At 42.3% G+C, this 25860-nt stretch overlaps 1 protein-coding gene across 2 annotated transcripts; it reads right to left on the reverse strand.

The window, feature by feature from the left end:
• Positions 1 to 8033: 8033 nt before the first annotated feature.
• DIO2 (iodothyronine deiodinase 2) lies at positions 8034 to 25527 on the reverse strand. 2 transcript variants are annotated; one of them, XM_037900794.2, is made up of 2 exons: positions 24426 to 25526; positions 8034 to 13766 (listed from the first exon to the last, which is right to left on the reverse strand). In XM_037900794.2, the coding sequence occupies exons 1-2, from the start codon at positions 24645 to 24647 to the stop codon at positions 13182 to 13184; spliced, it is 807 nt and encodes a 268-aa protein (XP_037756722.1). In that variant the 5' UTR covers positions 24648 to 25526; the 3' UTR covers positions 8034 to 13181. The 2 variants fall into 2 exon arrangements, with proteins under 2 accessions (XP_037756722.1, XP_007070711.2); XM_007070649.4 differs by having other exon boundaries at positions 13194 to 13766; positions 24426 to 25527.
• Between the last annotated feature and the right edge of the window lie 333 nt (positions 25528 to 25860).

Genomic DNA, 25860 nt, shown 5'->3' on the forward strand with positions numbered 1-25860 from the left:
TAGGATCTCGTATGACCTATTATTGAAACTCCAGTAGACTTATCCTTAGGGCATGCCAGACATTTTTTTTAACATCACTAAAATATGAAAAAGAAAGATAGTAAAATAAAACAGCATTTATTGTATTGAACTGTTTTTCTTTCATTCCCCTGCAATTGCTACAGTAACATACTTAAAATGGATCTTCCTAAATTTGTTTTGCAGCATTAGGTGCTCACTACATTCAAAATGCACACACACACAAATAAATTAATACAACAGGCCTCCAGGCAGAAGACGAATACCTTCTTGTTAGCAATAAAGTTGCCAGAATTGCTTAACTTCACTTTAGAGTTCTATCGCCCACCTCTCTCACGAGCTGCCAGTCTGATGCTACAAGAAATAAGCTCCCACCCTTTCCCCCATAACAGCATGCGTAAATTTTAAAATCATGCTATTAATTTCCTGTCAATGTAAAAATGAGACCATAGCCACCCAAAGGCTCATGAAGTGCTGAAGCCTGTTTTTCCCCCTGTTGACAAGACGATCAGATTTAGGATATATTTAATTAAAGTCCTATCAGTGATTAAATAGATCATGAGTAACACTGGATGGTAGTAGAGACAATTAAAATATAGTTACTTGGCTTCCTATTTATCTGTCAAGTGGGCTGATTTATCTGGTGCCTGTAAGTGAACATCAGAAGCAATTTAATGGCACTTTAATAGAAGGAGGCTTGATAAAATACCAGCAGATGGTATTCTGGGTAATGATCCAGGCCATAATGATTTCAGTAATGACTTGTCTTATCTATTTACCTGGACTCAAACAAAGCACAAAAAAATAAAGCTCAAATAGTTCATCTGGATTAGATTGTTCTGGAGTTATAAATGTTTAAATCACTGAAACAGCCTGTTCACCTCTGTAGGGGGAGAGAATGTGAAATTGATTAAAACATTTGAAACATAAAACTAAAAACATCCTCCTCTGCAGCCTGGCAGAGAGTTGAAACTTACCTTGTCCTGCTCCCTGATTTCTGCTGTTTTTGCTCTGAAATGTCCCCTACACATGAACATCTGTGGCACAAGGAAAGGAGATCTTACTCCATGGATGTGCCTTGGCCCACAGCCCACGTCTCAGGTATCTCAAGAGTTTGTGATCTCCCTCTACAAACAAAGGAGAAAGGAAGAGGGAAACAGTTTACAGTCTCTAAGGACCATCTTGTGCCCGCAGTACGTCTATCAACTTCCCATTGACATGGGCCATGTTGTAGTCCTTGTGGTGCATGATTTCCCTTTCATTTATTTGCCTTGGCAACTCTCATCTTGGAAACGTAGCCAGCCATCTGCAATGAGTACCTGGGGAAGCACTCCCTTGATCTTTTTACAGCAAAACAATTACTGGAAGCTTTATGTATATATATATGTAATTTCAAAAACTGATAGTCCAATGGAAGTTATCATCTGACAGCTGTTTATCATGGATAGGTGTCCACATCCTGGAGACCACTATCATAATTGACACTAAATGCAGCAGGCTGACCAAAGACTGAACAAGTCTCCTCCATCCCTAGCTGAAATGGTTTCTTTCAGATCAGGATTAATGCTTATTGCTGAGACAGTGAGTAGGGGGTGGGTGGGAAGATTGTACTTCCCCCGCCATATCTTCCACATGGCTAAACAAAGCAATTCAGTCTTTAAGGCTGTCAATCAGCACCTTTCCCAACACCAAATTCACATATAATAAATGAAAGGGTTCATCCCAATCTGTTCAACAGGCTATGCTCGCTTGAGACCAGTTTATACAAACATACATCAGAGATGGTCTGGGGTACTGAAAAGTGCCTCAGCACGTGGGATGGTCTAAATGAACTCATGAGATCCCTATCATTTCTATAATTCTGATTCTCTAGCTGGACAGTTCTCCAGTACTAAGGGATGATATAGTAGGTCTGTATCATTATATGATGGAGCTTCCATTAAAGACACTAAGGAAACTTCAGCTGATGCAATCTGCTGCTCTTTGCATCATATAGAGATACCATTATATTGTCTAGTGCTACTGGAGGACCTTATACCTAGAAAAAGAGGTGCTGCTGGTAAGCAGGAGAAACGTCTGAAGAGCGGGGCTGACTACTGTTGATGTGCCCCTACGACTGAGGTAATGTGCCCAACCTTTGTCAGAGAGGTTTCTCATATGGAGATACTTCTGGATCCCCAGTTACTCCTAGATTCTCAGGCATTATCAATGGCTAATACACTCTTTTCCACTTGAATTTAGACTGACAAGTGTGAATTGTTTTTCAGTTGTGAATCTTGCCTCCACCATCCAGGCCTTCGTGACGCAAGTCGTGTTTTCATCCATCCTCCCCGTAGAAGGAAAAGGCCTGGGTAGAGACTGTCGAATCGTGGAAGTCAACGAATGGCTACGCAGGTGGTGTCAGAGAGAAGGCTTTGGATTCTTTGACCATGGGATGGTGTTCCAAGAAGGAGAAGTGCTAGGCAGAGACGGGCTCCACCTAACGAAGAGAGGGAAGAGCGTCTTCGCAAGCAGGCTGGCTAACCTAGTGAGGAGGGCTTTAAACTAGGTTCACCGGGGGAAGGAGACCAAAGCCCTGAGGTAAGCGGGGACGTGGGATACCGGGAGGAAGCACGAGCAGGAGAACGCGAAAGGGGAGGGCTCCTGCCTCATACTAAGAAAGCAGGACAAACAGCAAGTTATCTCAAGTGCCTATGCACAAATGCAAGAAGCCTGGGAAACAAGCAGGGAGAACTGGAAGTCCTGGCACAGTCAAGGAATTATGATGTGATTGGAATAACAGAGACTTGGTGGGATAACTCACATGACTGGAGTACTGTCATGGATGGATATAAACAGTTCAGGAAGGACAGGCACGGCAGAAAAGGTGGGGGAGTTGCATTGTATGTAAGAGAGCAGTATGACTGCTCAGAGCTCCGGTATGAAATGGCAGAAAAACCTGAGTGTCTCTGGATTAAGTTTAGAAGCGTGAGCAACAAGGGTGATGTCATGGTGGGAGTCTGCTATAGACCACCGGACCAGGGGGATGAGGTGGACGAGGCTTTCTTCTGGCAACTAACGGAAGTCACTAGATCGCAGGCCCTGGTTCTCATGGGAGACTTCAATCACCCTGATATCTGCTGGGAGAGCAATACAGCTGTGCACAGACAATCCAGGAAGTTTTTGGAAAGTGTAGGGGACAATTTGCTGGTGCAAGTGTTGGAGGAACCAACTAGGGGCAGAGCTCTTCTTGACCTGCTGCTCACAAACCGGGAAGAATTAGTAGGGGAAGCAAAAGTGGATGGGAACCTGGGAGGCAATGACCATGAGATGGTAGAGTTCAGGATCCTGACACAAGGAAGAAAGGAGAGCAGCAGAATATGGACCCTGGACTTCAGAAAAGCAGACTTTGACAACCTCAGGGAACTGATGGGCAGGATCCCGTGGCAGAATAACATGAGGGGGAAAGGAGTCCAGGAGAGCTGGCTGTATTTTAAAGAATCCTTATTGAGGTTACAGGGACAAACCATCCCGATGTGTAGAAAGAATAGTAAATATGGCAGGAGACCAGCTTGGCTTAACAGTGAAATCCTTGCTGATCTTAAACACAAAAAAGAAGCTTACAAGAAGTGGAAGATGGGACAAATGACCAGGGAAGAGTATAAAAATATTGCTCGGGCATGCAGGAGTGAAATCAGGAAGGCCAAATCACACCTGGAGTTGCAGCTAGCAAGAGATGTCAAGAGTAACAAGAAGGGTTTCCTCAGGATTGTTAGCAACAAGATGTGGAAAAAGCTAATGTACTCAATGCTTTTTTTGCCTCTGCCTTCACGAACAAGGTCAGCTCCCAGACTGCTGCACTGGGCAGCACAGCATGGGGAGGAGGTGACCAGCCCTCTGTGAAGAAAGAAGTGGTTCGGGACTATTTAGAAAAGCTGGACGAGAACAAGTCCCTGGGGCCGGATGCACTGCATCTGTGAGTGCTAAAGGAGTTGGCGGATGTGATTGCAGAGACATTGGCCATTATCTTTGAAAACTCATGGCGATCAGGGGAGGTCCTGGATGACTGGAAAAAGGCTAATGTAGTGCCCATCTTTAAAAAAGGGAAGAAGGAGGATCCTGGGAACTACAGGCCAGTCAGCCTCACCTCAGTCCCTGGAAAAATTATGGAGCAGGTCCTCAAGGAATCAATTCTGAAGCACTTAGAGGAGAGAAAAGTGATCAGGAACAGTCAGCATGGATTCACCAAGGGCAAGTCATGCCTGACTAATCTAATTGCCTTCTGTGATGAGATAACTGGCTCTGTGGATGAGGGGAAAGCAGTGGATGTGTTGTTCCTTGACTTTAGCAAAGCTTTTGACATGGTCTCCCCCAGTATTCTTGCCAACAAGTTAAAGAAGTATGGACGATAAGGTGGGTGATGGACGATAAGGTGGATAGAAAGCTCGCTAGATTGTTGGGCTCAACGGGTATTGATCAATGGCTCCATGTCTAGTTGGCAGCCGGTATCAAGTGGAGTGCCTCAAGGGTCGGTCCTCGGGCTGGTTTTGTTCAATATCTTCATAAATGACCTGGAGGATGGTGTGGATTGCACCCTCAGCAAGTTTGCAGATGACACTAAATTGGGAGGAGAGGTAGATACGCTGGAGGGTAGGGATAGGATACAGAGGGCCCTAGACAAATTAGAGGATTGGGCCAAAAGAAAACTGATGAGGTTCAACAAGGACAAGTGCAGAGTCCTGCACTTAGGACGGAAGAATCCCATGCACCACTACAGACTAGGAACTGAATGGCTAGGTGGCAGTTCTGCAGAAAAGGACCTAGGGGTTACAGTGGACGAGAAGCTGGATATGAGTCAACAGTGTGCCCTTGTTGCCAAGAAGGCCAATGGCATTTTGGGATGTAGGGGTATTGTCAGCAGATCGAGGGATGTGATCATTCCCCTCTATTCGACATTGGTGAGGCCTCATCTGAAGTACTGTGTCCAGTTTTGGGCCGCACACTACAAGAAGGATGTGGAAAAATTGGAAAGAGTCCAGCGAAGGGCAACAAAAATGATTAGGGGACTGGAACACATGACTTATGAGGAGAGGCTGAGGGAACTGGGATTGTTTAGTCTGTGGAAGAGAAGAATGAGGGGGGATTTGATAGCCGCTTTCAACTACCTGAAAGGGGGTTCCAAAGAGGATGGATCTAGACTGTTCTCAGTGGTAGCAGATGACAGAACAAGGAGTAATAGTCTCAAGTTGCAGTGGGGGCGGTTTTGGTTGGATATTAGGAAAAACTTTTTCACTTAGAGGGTGGTAAAGTACTGGAATGTGTTACCTAGGGAGGCGGTGGAATCTCCTTCCTTAGAAGTTTTTAAGGTCAGGCTTGACAAAGCCCTGGCTGGGACGATTTAGTTGGGGATTGGTCCTGCTTTGAGCAGGGGGTTGGACTAGATGACCTCCTGAGGTCCCTTCCAACCCTGATATTCTATGACCTCCACATTTTGTGGTATTGCAATTCATTCTACCTGGGGATTTCCTTAAGGACACTAGGGAAGCTTCAGTTGATGCAAATCAGCTGTCATTTGCATCATGTAATCAGCCACAGGAATCTTTTCTCAGGAAGCAAGTGCTTTTCATTTACAAACATATTCTACTGATTTCTGGTCTGCATCTCCAGTGAATCTCTGAATGAACCTCAAAGATTTTCTCTTGAGATATCTGACCACTTCTAACCCACAGTGCATCTGCATTTGTGTGCTGGACTCCTCCCAGACAACACCCTCTATTCTGTGCTAAATTAGACTGGTTTTGACAAACAGCTGCTAGGGCAGGGACAGATTAACTCTGGTGCCCTGGGATGAGACTAAAAATGCATCTCGTCTTCCCCCTGCAGTCTACAGGAAGTTAGAAACACACCTATGCCTTGGTGGGCTGTATAGGACATTGGAGCTTAACTCAACAGACAATCACACATCACCGTATATGTGAAAATGGACCCAGCGCTCAAGTTATCAAACAATTTCCAGTGGGGCCTACAGCAGAATGAACAAGAATAAATAAAGGACACATAGAATGATTTATGCATATTACTTTTTCTTTTTTGTTTTCCCCTAGCTACAGACCACGGGTAAATACACCACTAGCTTGGAGACTGAGCTGAAATCATTATGTTTATAACCTAAAATAGATTATGTGGTTTTTTTGTTTTTCAAATTAAATGATGTGATAAGCACCTTTCAGGAGTCGGGGACTTGAACACTAGGTGTTCTCAGAATGTCTTGCTGCACATTAGTCTCTTTAAAATATAAAGAGCCATTGGGTCATTAATGTGACTGGCGAATTAGCAACAGACAGGCAAAATGTAGTGAGTCAATTAATGCATTGAACCATGGAGGAGATACTGACTTTAGCTAAAATTGATCACTTGTCTGTGATCAAAGTCTTTAGCCAGCAATTAGGTCCTTTGTTTGACGTTTATACTTGGGGAAGATTTATTATGCCAGAAGAATTTTTCTAGTCTTGGTCAAAAAAAAAATTAAAAAATTGTTTTTGAGCACTGGTCAATCCATCGAGATACTGCTCTGGAAATATTCGGGTTATTAAAGAGGCTTTACTCTAATTGTGTGGTGTAGAACTCTTTTCTCTTGTCCGTAGTGGATAATGTCCCTCCCAGAAAACAAAACCATTGTTCAAAAGATTCCTGCAAATATGTGCAAGAACAAGTTGTTTAAAAATAAATAAAAGTATATGTTAGTCGATACGTACAAGGAGCCTGTTTCTCCTCTGACGTATGTTGGTTTTACCCCAGTAAAAGGCCATTTACTTCTGCAGAGTTGCACCTGTCTTACACTAGTGTGAGATGAATCAGACCTTTTAAGGCATTTCTACTATTATTGTGTTTGTTACTCTTATGTCCCAGGGTTGAAGAGAAGCACCTTAAATCAAAGCACTGAGACTTGATAATGAAGTAGGTAAACTATGGGCTTTCTCAATAATGCTCACAATGGGAGCTCTGTGAATAAGCATGCCAAGTCCTCTCCTAATGTTTACAGGATTGTTTTAAAAAACCTGGGGTGGATTTTCTAGGAATAGTTTCTTCTTTGGCTGTTCCAAAGCCATGGTCAGGATATTAGAGTGGATGTCCTCAGGACAGTGCAGTTAGGTAGGATTAACATTTCAGAGTAGCAGCCGTGTTAGTCTGTATTAGCAAAAAGAAAAGAAGTACTTGTTGCACCTTAGAGACTAACCAATTTATTTATTTATTGTAGCTCACAAAAGCTTATGCTCAAATAAATTGGTTAGTCTCTAAGGTGCCACTAGTACTCCTTTTCTTTTTATAGGATTTACATTGTTACTACTTTTCTTTTTCAGTAACTTGTTTTGTCCTTTTTCATTCTAGGTGTATTTTCACATTTGGTTTTGGGTACAGTGACTGAGATTTTCAAAACTTGCTGTAACATGTTAACATATAGTTGGAAAAAGCTAAAAATCAAATATATCCCCAAGTAATGTTGGTCCCGATCCTGTAAGGTGCTGAGCAATCTCATTTTAAGCCGTTCCGTTCATGGGATAACTTCTCAATCAAGCACTGAGTTTTGCTCACTCATTTTGGTGTGCAGTAGATTTTTGCTCTTTAATGCTACCCTTTGAAAATATAGCTGCATGTATACATACTGGATGCGTATTACATTGCACACACAAATGCAAGATGCATATGAAAATTTTCACATGCAATGTAGTGTTTTGTGTGCTTTCCTCAAGCTCATATTTTTGGAAATGTTGCTTGTACTGTGCATATTAAACATCATCCTAGGTGTTTTCAAATTGCTCTGTCTTATCTTTCTCAGAAAGAGCTCTAGTCAGAGATTAAACAAAGAAAAACACAGATCCTGACATTTATGTTTTGTCCATATAGGTCGAAATCTAACCATTGCAGGACAGGCCGTTCTATCAAAAAACCAATCATTCGTACTTTCACTGACCTGTAGCACTCTATATTTAAAAATAAAAAAAGACCAAAGAAGACAGAATATTTTTGCCTTTAGATTTTATTAAAATACAAGAAAAAAAACAAATCTAAAAAGCACACATTCCACAGAGCACCAATATTATAACACATTTTTGCTGGTTCTCCTATGAAGTATATTTCTGACATCTAAACAATGATGCACACACAAACACGTCTCTACCCACAGCACTCAAATGAATGGACATCAAGCAGACCCTCCAAACAGAGACAGCAAAACGCAGAAAGAAATACCAGTGTGATGGCATCTGAACGCCAACGGAGTTAGTTACTCTTTTGTTAGCGGTCTTCATGAGCACACTAGCATCCCTACCTTGCCTTCATCCCCCATCTGTACAGCCCAGAATTCAGGCCTGTAGTTTGCTGCATGTGGGTCATGCATTGATATGGTGTAGAGTCGAACAAAACTGGCCATTATTCCCTACCTGATACCTCTTTTATTGCTTTGGTTATAGTACTGAATGTGTTAAAAATCTTAATCCTACACCCAACAACATATAAAGATCTCACACACACCACTGAGACATTTTTAAGAAGCTTCGTGGATTTCTCCATCTAGACAACCTTCAGAAGAATAATCGCCTTTAGCTTTTCGAAGTCCTTAGCGCAACTGTTCAGTGACATACATTTTGCCATGCATTTTTCCTTTTTAAATGTGCCAGGCCTGATCCTCCACTGCCTTTCACCTTGTGTAATCATTTACACAAGTACAAAGGAGGAGCAAAAAGCTATCATTCTGGTGGTGTCACTTACACTTATTTTGCACAGGGCTAAATAATGATACAAGGCAAACGTCTGTTGAGAATCAGGTCCAAAGTGACTCTGCAGGCATGCTAGGATATTTTTTAAAACAGTTAACGATCCCCAGCTATTGTCAAGAGATAGCACTGAATTCCCTATTCTGTGCAGTGACTTTCTGGAATATTTTCAGGCACCAGCCTCTTCTGTGAATTCTATTCAACTTCAGAATGTAAGATTTGCCATACTGGAATAAACAATGGTTATTCTGGTCCAGCAGATGCCTTGTTTAAAGGTACAGACAAAGGCAAACCCAACCTCACAATGCACCTGGCCAATGCATAATTATGCCAATTATCCCAAGTTAGTAACAAAATTCCTTCCTGACTCTACCTAGCAATCAGTTTACAGCCTAATGACTTTTAATTTTTTTTAATCCTGCTAACATAACTTCAGAAGTTAATCTTACCCATATGTGTCTATTTGTATCATTAATGGTGACATTATTTCATCAATTTTTAAACCTTTTCTAAAAGTTGTGTCTTTTTATACCACCAAAAAATTAAAGGAATTGTATTCAATGTTTCTATTAATCACTTATAAAAGAGAAAACACCTTCTTCTCTTAAGCTCATTTCTTTTCTATTGAAAATATCCCCCTCTGCCATATGTCTTCTGGAGGGATCAAACCAATTTACAAAATGTATCCCTGTCATGATAACCACAGAGGTTGCCAGCATCTTTGCATTTTGGCCAGGGTCAGAAATTCATGTTGCCAAGAAAGAAAGTTCTGATCCTTGAGGATTGTCTATTTACAGAAGCCAGTTTTATAATCCCCTTGCTGTGCAATGAAAACCCATCTATGAATAACAAGACACTGCACATGAGAGAGTGACAAAATAGTAGAAATCCAAAAAGGAGAAAAAAAGCTATGCAAAATTACGGTGACTTTAGCTATGCAAAGGAGTATTAGAGTTATTAATTCAGACTCCTTCTTGTGATTTTAAGATATGTTTCAACAGTCATATTAGACACTTGGGTTGGCATTTCACCGACAGACAGCTTAGACAATGCTAAAAGCCCCAGATTGAAGAAAGAAAGAAAAGTTTAAGCTTTACAAGGCACATCGGGTTATAGCCTGAAGCAGTTATGGAATGATAAAGTTTAGGATGTCTGAAGAATGGAATAGAAAATAACATTGAAAATATTACATTATTATATATACCCACTGCACGTCTTCATCTGAAATACTATTTTCAGCTCTGGTCAACCTACCTGAAAAAGGTACAGTTAAGCAAAAAGAGAAGGAGTCCAGAAATGGGAGGAAATGATAAGAGATATGGACCCATATGAGGGATTGAAAGATTAGGCTTGTTTTGTTTAGAAAGGATACAAATAAGACTTGCATCAAAAGTATACAAAATAATAAATGGCACACAGAAGGAAAATTGGGTGCCCCTATTTACTCTGTCTCATAATACAAGATCAAGGGGAAATTCAATTAAATTGAAAGGCAACAAATTTGATAAAAGGATTTAAAACAAAATAAAACACAGGATGTATTTTGATCATCCGGTTCACTGCCACAAGACATAATTGAGCTCAAATTCTTCATAGAATTCCCAAAAAGGTCCGGGCATATATATGGATAATGAGGACATCTGCAGTCCCACTCGAAAGGATGACAGGTTTCAGAGTGGTAGCCATGTTAGTCTGTATCAGCAAAAAGAATGAGGAGTCCTTGTGGCACCTTAGAGACTAACACATTTATTTGGATGCCACAAGGACTCCTCTTTTTTTTTTTTTTTTTTTTACTAGAAAGGATAAAACTTATAAGGGCACAAGCCAATCATTAACTGTCTGTGGTTACGAACAAGTAACTCCTGTGGACAGGTTACTTCAGAATGGTCCAGCATAGGAATTCTTGCACCTTCTTTTAAAGCATCTGGACGCTACTGGAGATAGGATACTGCACTAGATGAACTAGTTATCTGATCCAGTAGGAAATTCCTATGTTTCTGTGTTCATAGGTTTAAGGTGGCTCTCCCACACAGTCATACAAATGTGTAGCAATCTACCATAATAATTGGTAAGTCATGACCACTTCACTGAATGGTCTGAAAAGTCAGGCTTCGATACCAGAAGGCGGACATTGGAGGAGATGAATATTCAGCCTACATTTTCCATTGTTCATTTTTTTCTTCTTACCTCTTATTAAATACCCTTGGCCCACCCTAAAGACGACAACGGTGTATGTCATCTTCCCTTTTTTCCCCCCTCATCACAAATTGCTTAGAGCAGTTATGAAATCTTGAAATACAGAAATACCATGCTCTTCCGTCCACCCAGCTGAACTTGGCTCTCTGAAGTCCATTCCCCACCAGTTTCTCTGGGATGCGTTACCAGGGTTTGTGTATGCATCCGGGGGGAGGCATGAACCTGGATCCATAAGAAATCACACTCACACAGCTGTCAAAATGTCATGTCTGTGCTTCAAAGAGTCAGATTTTTAAAAAAATGCCATGTGAATTAGCTGAATTGACTCACACCAAAACAAAAGGAAATATGCCAAGTGTGATTAAAGGGACACTGTAAAATAGAAATCTCTCTTTTTTTTTTCAGTTCTTCCCTGTGTTTGTACTAACATCTCAGGTGATTAGCAGGGTAAGAGATTTAATATTCTTCTTTAATTTTCCCCACTTTATGCTGTTTGCTTGTTTTGCATTTCTCTCAGCTTGGACTGTGAAACTAGGCTGGTCAGGTTCACTCTTGTAATTAGTCAGTTTCACTTCCCAGTTTTCATGCACTAGCACAATGGTAGCATGTCCATTTGTGTTAGGTTTTGTAAAATCCTTTAATTTTTTACAAAACCTCAACATATTTAAGGCTTAGACTAAGTTGACAGTGTCTCTTTAAATATACTTCGGAATATTCCCCTCAGCCATTCTTGAGAAACCCAGCCATTTGTTACAATTGTTCTTGATAATTCACTCAGTTCATCCTTAACCTCTTCAGAGAAATAAGGTGGTGACTGTGAGACCAGCGTGGTGGGTTTTTTTTTCCCCGAAAGGCTTCTGAGAAGAAGAATGAAACATGAACAAAATGCTATCCTGCCCAACAGAATTGCAGTTACTGAAGCTAAAGACTGTTTAACTTTCCAATGAACTAATATGGCTGTAAACTAAATGCAGGCATCTAGGATAGCAAAAATCAACATGAGCACTTTAACAGGGTAATCAACTGGACAGGTTTCAATTCCAATGAGGTAAACTGGTGTGTAAGTCCCCCCTGCTCAAAAATATGCCTGCTATGTCAAAAGAAATAAATTACTTTTACTAAAATAAACACAAAATAACCCCTAATTCTCTCTCTCTGCTGTTTCTGTTTAAGAAAGAAAAAGAAAAAAGCACTGATAAATACATTTTTTCAGTTCCACATATTGAAGGCTGGCATCAGCTGAACTCTTCTCTCTTGCCCTGGGCATGAACTATGTGTGTGTATACATGTGTGTGTGTTCGTGACAAACCATCCCACTTTCTGAATTTTCAAAGGGAAAAGTTATAGTTTTATTACACAATCTCTGTTTCTTTCTCCCTCACTCCTTTGATCTTAGGATCTTGCAGCCTCTTTCCTCTGTATCCTTCTTCTCCCCCCCACCCATCACCTCTTTCCTTCACTCTCTCTCTCACAGTGGTGACCAAAGTGCAGCCTGAGAGCCAAATGCAGCCTATGGAGTTTTATGGTGTGGCCTGCTGCCAATTTAATTGTTAACATACAGAGGCCTAAGAGTGTGTGTATGTGTGTGTGTACTGTACACACACACAATTGAGAGAAGCTACCTGTAGAGAGTACCAAGAACCACATACAATGTTTCATCTTGTACTGAGCAGCCAGTTTGCACTGCATGGTGGATCTTGCACTCTCTGCTGGGTCATACCTCTGTATCAAAACAGGAAGGCAGCCATAATCCACTCCATTTTTTGCAAATTAATTGAAGGTCTCAGGCTGCTGGCAAGCTGCCTACACAGGCCTCAATGGAAAAATGAGATGGTCCCTGATCAAATACACGAGGTTGCCTCTCCGCAGAATCGTCTTCCAGGAAGCAATGCTTTCTTCTCAACCTAAAGTCAACATGTTGTGAAAAGGGTGGAAGAGAAATCTCATCCCACCACCTTTCATGCTCAGCACCAGCACTTTTCACAGTGGCCTTTTCTGTCCTGTTAAGAAGGCAGGAGTAGGATTGTCTCACACAATTCACTTTTTATGTGCTGGGGTTTTTTGTTTTTTTCTTTCCTAGCTTGCATTCATTTGACCTTATTATTGAACCTGTTCTCCTGCAACAGGCCCAAAAAGACCTATTGTAAAACTGTGTGTTTTTTTCCCTTTTATATCACTTTAAAGGGACAAGGCTCTTGACACACTTTGCTCATCTTAGGCTGGATTTCATCTCTTGCTGAAGTTTTGCTCCAGCCAAAGCCGGACTTCCTGGAGGTTGTAGAAAAAGGGGCCCTTGCCCCCCAGGTAGGCAATTTTCTGTCTCTGCACAATGCACACTCGCTCGAAGGAGACCCCGTAGGCCACATTGGCATTATTGTCCATGCAGTCAGCTACCACTTGGCACTGGGGTGGCAAGGAAAACCGTTCCAGAAGCTGGTGAGCGGCAGCACATCGGTCTTCCTGGTTCCTGTGTTTCCTCACCTCAAATGAGGAGGAAGAGATCCCAGGGGCGGCCCAGCCATCCGATGGGTGAGCCTCATCGATGTAGACCAACAGGAAATCGGCCACACCTGAGAACTCCTCCACCAGCTTGCCGAAGGCCGACAGCTGGCTCGTGAATGGGGGTCAGGTGGCTGAACCGAAGTTAACCACCAGCGGGCGCTCTGAATTGACAAAGTCCAGAAGGTGGCACTTGGTTCCATATTTCCCGCCAACACTTTTCCTTCTGATACTGCTGCTGCTGCAGCCATTAGCTATGTGGACCACATTGGAGTTTGGGGCTTCTCCTCCCAATTTCACCTGATGGCAAAACAAATAAAGACATGACGAGTTACTGTGACTTGCTTCCACAGTGTCTTTCATGTTCACTCTCACTAAACAAACACAGTCAGCTGTTCAAACAACGCAGTGTACTCCCTACACAGAAAATGCTGCAGGGATCCTGGTTTTAAGCAAATGATCTGTATAAAACCAGTGTCTTCTCCCATTGCTGTGTTTCTCCTGAAGCAGCATGAGGAGAGAAGAGTGTGTCTAGTGTCTGAAGCAGGTGGATGGTAGTTAGGTGTTCATGGCCTTATCGCTAAATCTGACTCTGACTCACTGTGTGATTCTGGGAAAGTCCTTGCAGCCATCACTGCCTCAGTTTTCCCGTCTACAAAATGGAGATAATATGTATGTATCACACACGGGTGTTGTGAAGATTGACTAAAGACTAAAAGGTGCTCTGAAAGATGTTATGGAATTACAAAGTACTACTATAAAAGACAATTAATAAGTCCAGGCACTGCAACTCCTGCACATCTCTCCTTAGCATCAAGTTCTATAACAACACCGTAATTGTCTTTTTATTTCCCTGCCAATGTCTCTCTCTTCTCATCTCCTGCCTATCTCATGATGTTCAGAAATAAATACTGTTTAGATTGAATTCATATAGGGCCAAATCCTGAGGCCCTAATCCAGACTGTATTCAGAAAATACACTCTTATTGAAGCTAGCGGGAGTTTCAATTGAGTAAGAACTCTAAGGACTTCTGAATTTGGTCCACAGAGGTCATCACAGATTTTATTACCAAGCGTTGCCTCCTGAAAAGCCAGAACCAGTAAGAACCAGAGTTGAAAGCAGAATGCTCAGCTGATGGGGGGAAAAATCTTCTCCATTACAGCTAAAATCCAGCAATGAGCACATTGTAGGTACAGGGATGTCCACCTCTTCACCTGAAACCTAACTGTCCCTCATAATTATATGATCATTCATGGTTCAGTTCCACTTTATCAAAGGGTAAATGACACTGAACCTATTCTTCCTTTCCCCTGAAAAGAAAAGGACTATTAGTAGCACCTTAGAGACTAACCAATTTATTTGAGCATAAGCTTTCGTGAGCTACAGCTCACTTCATCGGATGCATTCAGTGGAAAATACAGTGAGGAGATTTATATACACACAGAACATGAAAAAATGGGTGTTATCATACACACTGTAAGGAGAGTGATCACTTAAGATGAGCTATTACCAGCAGGCGAGCGGGGGGGAGAAAACCTTTTGTAATGATAATCAAGGTGGGCCATTGACTCTCTCTTCAAGCCAACAGATTTTATGGGAATTTTTACTGTTGTATTTAATGCTACTGGAACATATAGCTAATTAAAGAAGTTCCCAACGTGCCTGTGAGGTAGATGGGCCTCATTTTGCCCAAATTTTTCCAGTTTTACTTTGGAAAAATATTATGAATGAACATTTTTTGACCAGCTTTATACTCATCAATACATTTGAGGAAAACCACAATCCGCTTATGAATATTATGTGGGCAGAAAAAGAGGCTATATTCACTGAGTAAATTCCTCTTTCCCAACTCTGCATTCAGCTCTACCAAATGCCACTTTCAATGTATAGATTCCTAAAGCCTGGAGGGAAAAATCAAAATTGTTTCAATTGGACATTAGTATAATAGTGCCCTTCAATTTTTACTTCACATTGGTGCCAAGGGTGTTAGCATGTGTGACTGTGCTCCAACAATGCAAGGGTGTTCTCTGTGCCTCCCACAGGAAGAGTATTCCTTGCAAACCAAAAAGATGAGGTTTAGAGACAAAATAAAAACTGGTTCCATGACACCCTGTAGACTAAAAAGCAGCCAAGATATTCCCCGGTGTGGCTAACCTCATTTTATTTCCCACAGCCACAAGAAAGTCTCACGGCAATGGGGTACCTATCATGTTAATTTTTGCTTCAAGGAGAGCTTGTGTTTGCCGCTTTGTCTTTAATGAGACATCCTTGCCAAGCAGGCATTCACAAGGCATTTTCTCCTCCTGCAGAGGAGTAATTAGGTCGGTGCCTCATTCCATGCCAATGTTAGCCACTCCAAAAACCCAACCCTGCCCAGTCATTAATGCTCAAACACAAGCAGCAACATCTCCGCTAATTGGTCTTGATGAAGTTCTGACGTTCCCAAAGGGCCTCTTCATTTCACCAGACTCAGGAACGGGATCGACACAGGATGACAATATCATCCTCACTGATCATCTGCATTGTGGGGCTTTTCTGTTCTCTTTGTTGTCATTATTTATTACAGAAAGGAAAAAAATAGCTATTGGAAAAAAATTGACGCAATGAAAATGCCTACCAAAAAAGCCACATAATAGTCAGCCGAACTGCTTTTGAAATCTTACACAAAAGCTGGCAAAAGACATGTTCTAAGAAACAAACCAGCAGAACTTCTCTCACATGCAATAACTCTGGCTCCAGCATTCATATAATCACGCACTTCTGGGCTGACTATTTAGTCAGTCAACGCTGGCCTTATGGGTCCCAAGCTGAGGTGGATGGGGACAGCAAGCTAGCCCACGAACGGTGAGCCCCCCCTTCTCACCATCTCCACAAGCAAAGGGATCTCCCCACCTCAAAGCAATAACTTGCACTCATTTGACTGCTCTGATACTGGGCATCTTGTTCTGGAGTGTTGTGCGCAGTGGAAAGGGGGAGCAACGCTTGTGCTGCTTTAGCATGTCGACTGCAAAATGAAGGGGAAGGGGAGGAAAAGAAAGACCTATTCATAAACCACAAGCTGGAAACAGAACATACTACCAACTTTGTTGTACATTTTACGCACGGCCTGGGAAAAGCCCTGTAGACAAAACATCATCTCCTCATTTATTTTCTTTTTGCTTTGCTTTTTAACAGATCTAACATATCCCTCTTGGGATCCTGTGCACTGAAAAATTGCTTTTGTGCCCCACATCAGGGATTTTCGAACCACTGGCCGGGCTCATCAGGCTACATCAGCTCCCTAAAGAAAATAGGTGTTGCCAGATAATTAATTAGTCATTTAAATATGGACACGCCGTATTAGGGATTGGAGCCCAGTTACTGGCTATGGACAGAACCCCCTGAGCTCTTAACTCCATTTCAAGTTCTTCTCTTTGCTTTGATTCTATTCAGTAAAATGCAGCCCCAGAAGAGCCTGTCATTTCTCAGAGCCTCATCCAGATGTTTGTCAGGCTCTGGCAGCAGGGTTATTCAGTATTAGTATTATTTGCTTTTTTACAAGACCCAAAGTTGTGTAGGAATCCCACAGTGCATATAAATCACCTAAGGTCCCTTCCTGGAAGAGTATACATTAATGTCCACTGTTCATTCACCACAGGGAAGAGGGCATTTGCTTTTAGAACAGTGTGTACAAGATGGGGAGAACAGGGGACCCTGGATTTCATCAGTGCTCTTGCTCTTTATTTAGGTTCAGGTCTGTGAGGCTGAGAGAGGAATGGGGGAGAAGAAGAATTAAAATGACAGTCCTAATAAAAATCATTGGCCAAACCCTCCCCTCCTTACTCACTTAGGGACAAACTATGCCTGGCCCATATATGAGAATGCACTGCAGGGGGAATCACATAAGGAGTCCTCGCTTCACACACAAGGACCTGGCAGAATTCCACTTCTACTCCCTCTATACTCTCCTAGGGGCGCATAATGCTCCAAAGATGGGTGGGAGTAAACCATGGGGAGGCAGGACCATGGAGTGTAGTGGCCTTGTGAGTCAAACATGGCTCTGCACCACCCCTAATTTTGGGCTGTATGTACAAGATGTGACTGAGGACTTCATTATTATTAGTTGTTAACAATATTGTCCAGGTACAGGGGCATTCGGGGAAGAGTTGGCAGCCCGACTTCCCGATTCTGGAGTTCAAGCCCAAGCCCTGTAGAGTTTGGGTTCCCAATACTGAGGGAAAGGTTTAGTTAGTATTATTATTATTATTATTATTAGTTTTAAGTTTCTTTTATCATCATTTGTGGTTGAAAATTTCAGTGAAAATAATTTTGCTAATGTTACATTTTGTAAAATCAGTGCTATTAATACAGGTTTGGGGGGACAAATATTTTTAAACACTACACAATGCTTACATTTGGGACCTAAAACTATTTGACAATTCCTTTTTAGTACAGGGCTTATTTCATAAGTTCCTCTTATTGCCATAAAATTCAAAGAAAGACACTTCCTTACTCTCCAGGTCAAAATAAACAAAGATGATGAGTAAATAAGGGTTCGGGCTAAGAGGTCTTTGCTCTACTGTCTGAAAAGCCTCCCAAAGTAGCATTGTAACCCAGTGGTACGCTGAAAAGCTGACCAATAGGAAATGGGGCACTTGCTCTTTATACTACCTTTGCAAATATTGCACTGCAATGTTGCAGAACACCATTGAGCAATCCATGTTGTCAGAAGCTGTCATACCCTTCCAGATGTTGAGCTGCATGCTGGTGCTTCTAGGAATGAGTACACCTATTACCTGGGAAGAGGGCCATGGGTTTGATGGTATGTCTGATGATTTAACTGAGCTTCCATCAGAGCTCATAGCATTGGTTTAATCTACTATTAAATCAAGAGATGGGCCCGTCCTCTGAAGATTGGATCCAGATCCAAACTTTCTCTAAATTCTGGAGTCTTTATGTGAGAGCTTGCTTTTGGTTCAACCCTTTTTAGAGACAGGAAAGAACTGCACACATAAACTTAGCTATCAATCCATCAGTCAAACTATTTATATCATTCTGATCACTGTAGTATTGGAGAGAGAGAGAGAGAGAATGTCTTCTGACATTCCAAATAATATAGCTGCTTCAACCAAATTCCATTTAAAACACAATCCAAATATAGAATTATCCCTCAAAATTACACTGGCGCTGAGGTGCAGGATAGGCAATATTCAATCTTGGACAAGTGACAGGTTTAAGACCCTACTTCCTGCTACCCTTTGAGGACTAGAAATGAAAGCTATAAATCACTGGACAGCGAGCTTCATAGCTTTCTAATGGAATACCCATTCCTAACTTTGCAATGGAATTTTTCCATTGTCCTCTTGTTATAAACTATTATTGCATGCAGCAGCAGAAACTTGAGGCAGCCTTTTGGTTAGGACATTATCACCAGGGAGGATCTAGTAGCAAAAATAAAAGACTTTAACATCCTCAGTGGGCAAACAATAGATACTTTGATTTACTTGTTTAGCAAATGTACAGCATTCTCTTACACTGGAACATTTTACATAAGACCTTATTTCCCTCCTCCCTCCACCCTCTCCCCCCAGAAAAACAGGAACAACTGATGTTTGTCTCTGATGTTTGTTTGTTTGTTTGTTTGTTTGTTTTCTCATGTACATTTTATCTGTGATTAGTATATTTCTTACAACTTCCTGAGTTCTGGTTTCTGATTTGAACATCTGCCAGATTAATTGCTGATAGTGACTACGCTGTTCCCGCTTGACGATTTATATAACACCCTCCTTATTCTCCTCCAACGAGGAAGCAGGGCCACGGGGTGTAGTAGCCTTGTGAGTCAAACATGGCTCTACACCACCCCTAATTATGGACTGCACGTACAAGATGTGTTGCAAAGAGAGGTTCTTTAGAACAAGGCTAACTATTATAATGGGAGTTAACAGAGCTAGCAGACTAGGCTTCATCTCAGAGAAAGCCTAGGGTGCTTTTTATTATTTGGACACTGCTTTCTCCTCTTAACTGTTCTGTAGTGTTGCTGTGTGCTGTTTACAAACAGCTGTGTTCCCCCATAGAAACGGTGAGTGAAATGATTACTAGGAAAACATGTATATCTCTCTGCATGCATACACAGAGAGAAAGAGAGAGTTTTGGGGATATTTATATTGCTTCTGGATTAATTATATAGGTCATCCATATGAGTGACAATAAAGCATTTATTTCACATCACATCAAGTATACTCTATGTGCCCCATATTTTACAGAAATGCAGAAAGCCTGTTATAGAAGGATTGAAAAATGTTATTGGAACTATATTTAACTCTTCTGTTGGTAAGGGCATATGCCTTAGCATGATGAATTCAGCTGTTTAGAGTCCACAAAAGGAGATTAAAATGTTAACTAACATATTTAAAACACTTTTAAAATGACCTAAAATAGCTTTCTTATACATAAAAAATTTACAGTTTTGAGGTCCAACATTTGGGATCTTCCAGAACTAGAAGCAAGTCCCATCAGAAAGATAGGAATAACAAGTACAAACCTGGGTGTAATGTACTATGTCAGGGGGGGCAAACTTCTTGGCTCGAGGGCCACTTCTGGGTATGGAAATTGTATGGCAGGCCATGAATGCTTACAAAGTTGGAGGTTGGAGTGTGGGGGGGGAGTGAAGGCTCCGGCTAGGGGTGCAGGCTCTTGGGTGGGACCAGAAATGAGGAGTTCAGGGTGTGGGCGGGGGCTCTGGGCTGGGGCAGGGGGTTGGAGTACGGTGAGGGTGAGGGCTCCGGCTGCGGGTATGGGTTTTGGGGTGGGACTGGGGATGAAGGGTTGGGGGTACAGGAGGGTGCTCCGGGCTGGGACCAAGGGGTTCAGAGGGCAGGAGGGGGATCAGGGCAGGGTGCAAGATCCAGGTGGCACTTACCTGAAGCAGCTCCCAGAAGCAGCAGCATGTTCCCCCTCCGGCTCCTACACAGAGGCACAGCCAGGTGGCTCGGTGCACTGCCCCATCCGCAAGCGCTGCCCCTGCAGCCAGAGGGAGCTGCGGGGGTGGCACTTGGGGCAGGGGCAGCATGCAGAGCCCCTGACTGCCCCTATGCATAGGAGCCAGAGTGGGGACATGCCACTGCTTCCGGGAGCCACGTGGAGCCATGGCACACATGGAGTGGAGCAAGCCCCCAGCTGGAGCACCGGAGCAGGGCAAGCCCCGGAGTCCACTTCCCAGCAGGAGCTTGAGTGCCGGATTAAAACATATGAAGGGCCGGATGCAGCCCCCAGGCCGTAGTTTGCCCACCCCTGTACTATGTGCTTGTCTACATGGCGATTGACCAGAATAGCTCCCCATGCAGGCACTGTTCTGAAATAAAAGTCACTTTATTCTGCAATAATTAGTGCACTTCCAAGCCAGAGTAATTATTCTGGAATAAAACCACTTTTGTTCTGGAATAGTATCCACACACGGAACTATTCCAGAATAGCTATTACGGACTAGTTTATTTCACAATATCCATGCTAGTCCATTTTCCCCTGTAAATTCTTTTTAAAAATTTCAAAGGTAACTAATTTGTTTGGAGAGGTAGTGTGTCTAGTGGCTAGAGTACTGGGCTGGGAGACAGGAGACCTGAGTTCTAGTCTCAACTCCACCAGTGGCCTGCTGGGTGACCTTGAGCAAGTTACTTCACCTCTCTCTGACTCAGTTTCCCCCTTTGTAAAATAATACCTTTGTAAAGTGCTTTGAAATTTACTGATGAAGAGCACTACATTACAGCTAGGTAGTATTATTACTATACTGGGTGCTGGGACTGGGTGCTCTTGGTTTCATTCCAGGTTCTTCCACTGTCTTTTTGTGTGGCTTTGGTCTACTTCAACTAGCTGTACCTCAGTTTTCCCATCTGTAAAATGGGAATTACATACCTCACAGAGAGTTTGTGGGTTTACTTACTATTCGTAAAATGCTCTGAGATGCTCATTTGACATGCGCTATGTAACTGCAAAGTATTATTACTAGTGAAGAAGGCCCTTATTCAGAAAGGCAGTTAAGCACATGCCAAATGTTAGGCATATATTTAAATCTGATTGACATCTACCCCCTCTGCCCAGCTGAATTTGGGAATACAGCAGTTAAGTGGTTCTGACATGTAAAATCCGTTTCAGGACTTGGAAAACTATACATTTGTGGAGAGTTCCTGGTGAACACTCTTTAGGTTCATGCATTTCACTGTTTTGCATTGTTTGTTCACATTTATGCCACAGAGCTGCAGACGTTTGGTCTCCTGTGGACTTTACCAGAGCAAATTAGCTTTCAATTTAACTAGCTTTTTTTCTCCCTTCCCCTGCAGAAGTGGCAGGAGACTCCCAGAGATTCATGTGCAAGCAATTTACAACCTACTCCTCTTCCATTCTTAATACTGACCTTCAATGTATCGTGTCTCCTCTAAAACTGGGCTCTCATACTCACCTCTGCCCCTACAACAGTCAGGAATCTTCAGTGTTCTTTGGGCCTCATCACTGAAGTCAACAGGAATCTTTCCAATGATATCTATCGTTACTCAATCAGGTGCTTTGTGAAGGCACTGTGAGCCTTTCCTTAAGAGTCACTGCTGCGAAGGAATCCCCACCCCACACCCGCTGCCCCCTTTTGAGACGGGGGGAGGGGTAAAATACTGGCCCTATTGAAGTCAATATGAATTTTGCCATTGACTTCACTGGGACAAGGATATCGCCCTACATGATATGGTTGACATGTTCTAGGCAGTTTAAAGGTAAAATAAAAGGCTTTTTATTACCTTCTAAGCCCTGAAGTTAAGATTTGAGTTTCTTTGCTAACACCAGTGAAGAGCTACTCACTCCTTCAGGTGTCAGTGATGCCATCAGTAGCAGATGAGGAAACACTGAATCATGAACTCAGCTCTTGGCAGGAATGGAAAGAAGGAAGCAATTTAATGGCTTTCTTTTAAAGTGCATTATACATCATTTGAACGTTGATGTAACTTACTACAGAAGTTAAAGAGTTTTCATGTATATAAGAGTTTTTGGAGACTTTTAAAACATTTCCATTCACCTTCAGGAAGCTAGTGAAAGTCTGAGCCTTCTCCCAATGTGAGGCACAATGTTCAGAGCCCAGGCCTAGGAGCTGGGAATGCATGAGTGCTAATCACAGCTCGGCTACTGGTTTCCTCTGTACTCATGATCAAGTCACATGTTCATCTTTCTGTCTCACTTCCCCAAGCAGCAAAATGGGAATAATAACGTTTAGCAGCCTACTTCACAAGGGCATGGAGACATTTATTTAGTTAATATCTGAAGTGTTTTGGAGATTAAAGTGCGATAGAAGTGATTAGAATTCTTATATTTTACAAATATTTGATTTGTATTGTGGTGAGTTAAGGAGTTGATTCCGATTGGGATAGCTAAAATAATTTGTATTTGTTTTATATATTGAAAATTATGTACATCAGCTTCAGGACAGGCACTTGATGCTATATATAAACTAAATCAGTAACTAAGCACCACTGTCAGCAGCTCCCAACAGCTCTTCTTAAGAGTAAATATATAATGCTTTTGTAGGGGGAGGAGAAGTAACACAACAAGAAATGTTTTTCAGCAGATATATAGCTATGGTTCAGACAGGATACAAGAGATAGTTAACCTAAGTCCATCAGATGGGTTTCTGTTTTTAAATAATCTTAATAAAACAGCACATTCCAATAAACTGATCACAAGGCTGCGAGACAGCAACTTCTGGTTTCTAATCCCAGCTTTGCTAAATTAATACTTGTCTAAATTAATACTTAGTTCACAGCAAGTCATGGTGTGAATTTACTCTGCACTAGCCTGATGCAAGCTAAGTGTCCACCTGAACACTCCTGCCACACACTAAAATTTCCTAGTGCACTTTGGTCTTTCCCTCTTTGAAATGGAAGCAGATTACAGAGCACTGGGGAACTTTTAGTACATGGTACCTGGGTCCACATGGATTCTTGGTGCTAAGTAGGCTAGTGCAGGGTATATTCATGCCCCAGTTTGCTGCAAACAAGGCATTTGCATAGACAAGCCCTTACTTGCTGGATAATCTGGAGCAAAATCCTTAATGTCTCAGTGCCTCAGTTTCCCAATCTATCAAGTGGGGACACAGTTACTTTCAGGGGTTTTATCCAGGCTCATTAGTTAATGTTTGTGTGGAACTTGGAAAGAGCATGTGTTGTGTAACTGCTATTAGCATTATTAACCAAAATCACCAGCCGACCAAATTCAGTGATGAATCCTGGTCACATGCCACTTGAGGCACATTCTGCATGTGGCTAAGAAGAAGACCAGGCAACTGTCCCTCAGCTGGTTACAAGTTTATTTTTAAGCTTTGTCATGTCCTGTTTTCACCACTTTCATAAGAGAAAAGGGACTCTCTTTTTTAAAACCTACTCACACTGTCACTGTGCCCTCCTTCCCAATACAAAAATTAACAGAGGAGCTGAATAAAAGTGATGATATAATGACATAGGGTTATTTTTATCCTTTGCTATCTTGGACATTCAGATCACCTTGAGATGTTATTTAAAGACCTAATTTTGTATAACTTCTGAAGATATTGCACTGGTTAAATGGTTGACAAAAGTATTTAATAATGTTCAGCGCTTATATAATATGTTTCATCCAACACCCTCAAAGCACTTTACAAAGATAAGTACCATTATCCTCCCGGTACAGCTAGAAAAAGGGAGGCAGGGAAAAGTTAAATGACTTGGCCCTAAATTGCACAGGGAGACAGTGGCAGAGAAGGGCACTGAACCAAGGTCTGTTAAATCCCAGTCCCCTGCCTTCCTGAAGAACAGCTGTTTTCCACTCCCCCTAATGCCAAACCAAACTCTAGCTTTGGCAGGGCACAAAGGGGAAACATCGTGCAGAGCGCACAGCTCCCCCCACCCCCCCGCCCCCGGAACGGGGGTGCCTTTTCTTACCTCCTCTCAGTCCCCCTTCCCACCTACCCACCTGTTTGTAGGCATCCAGAAGGAAGCTATTCCAGACGCAGCGGAGCCCCTCCGAGGTCAGCATTCTTCGCCACTCGCCACGCGCCGCTTTAGACCGACTCAGCAGCAGCACCATGTGCTTCAAGAGGATCACAGAGTCGTAGAGTGCAAGAAAGAGGCAATTGGAGAAAAAAACCGGCAAGATCTGAAGCGCGATCAGCAAATCCACGCTTAACAGACCCATCTTCCCTGCTGCTGCTCCCCAACGGGTTCCCTTCAGCTCCCTTGTTTGCCCTGAACACTCATTTAAAAAATAAGATAAAATAAAATCAAAGGCATTTTTTAAAAACTCATCAGCCCCCTCCACCTCCCGCCTCTTTCTCTCAGCGGCCGCAGGGATGATTAAATATACTCAAGCTGGTCAAACCCATAACTCAGCGTGAAATTCATTCAGTTCTGAGCTGCTTTTCCTTTTTCAGAGACTAAAATGTTTCCCTTATGCAATAGCCCTTTTGAGTCCGTTAAAGACAGAGACAGCTGTGCTTCTACTTCCCTGCAGTTATACAATTTAAGCAGAGATCGTTCACTTTCCTCTCCTGTCCCATTGTTTCTCAGCTATTTAAGCACTAAGCAGACCTCTAATTTCTGTGTCACCAGTGTTACCAGGTGCAACGCTACTTTTTTTTTTTTTTTTTAAGGTCTTTGTACACAAACTTTCTGTTCCTCTCTCCGTGTGCCCCTGTCTCCCTCCTCTCTCTCGCTATCTGTCTGTGGTGCAAAGTGCTTTCCCTCTGGAGTCCTAGCCTGCTTCCCTGAAGCCTTTTATACATTCCCTGGCTAATTGCTGCAATACAGAAATGAAACCCTAATCTTGGTAAAGATCTTGACGTCAATGTAAAAGAGGGCTTTACTTTGGCCAGGGCTGCTGTGAATAGAAAAGTGAAATTCTCAAAACTTTTTTTTTTTTTTAAGAGAAGAGAAAAGAGAGAGAGAGGGAGGGAGGGTGGAACTTTGCTTTGTTGTTGAAAAGGAGAGGAGGGAAATCTCAATATGCTGCTGGCTGCTCTTAAGAAACGCTTTCAAACTTTGGAAAAAGTATTTTCATATGACATGGAAGATAATCCAGCAACACAGGCTTCTGCTGTTGTTTTCTCTTGAGTCCCCCCCCCCCCCCCCCCGCCCGCCCGCCTTGCCCTTTTGTCTTTTCCAGGAAGGTGTGTGAGTTGATGCATCCCTAGAAAGGGGATATTTCTGTACATTTCCCTTCCACTCCCATTGAGTACAATGTGTATGGTGTTTTAAATATCTTTTGTTGTCTTCTCGGTATTTAAGGAAACATAAGAAAACACCCAGGACTGACTTCATCTGCTAGTGTATAAGATAGAGAGAGAGAACATGCTTTCCGATGAGTTTTGTTGAAGTTGAAGTTCCTGACTGAAAAGATAATGGCCCAGATC

The sequence above is a fragment of the Chelonia mydas genome, chromosome 6, assembly GCF_015237465.2.
Source record: "Chelonia mydas isolate rCheMyd1 chromosome 6, rCheMyd1.pri.v2, whole genome shotgun sequence".
NCBI classification, from domain to species: Eukaryota; Metazoa; Chordata; order Testudines; family Cheloniidae; genus Chelonia; species Chelonia mydas.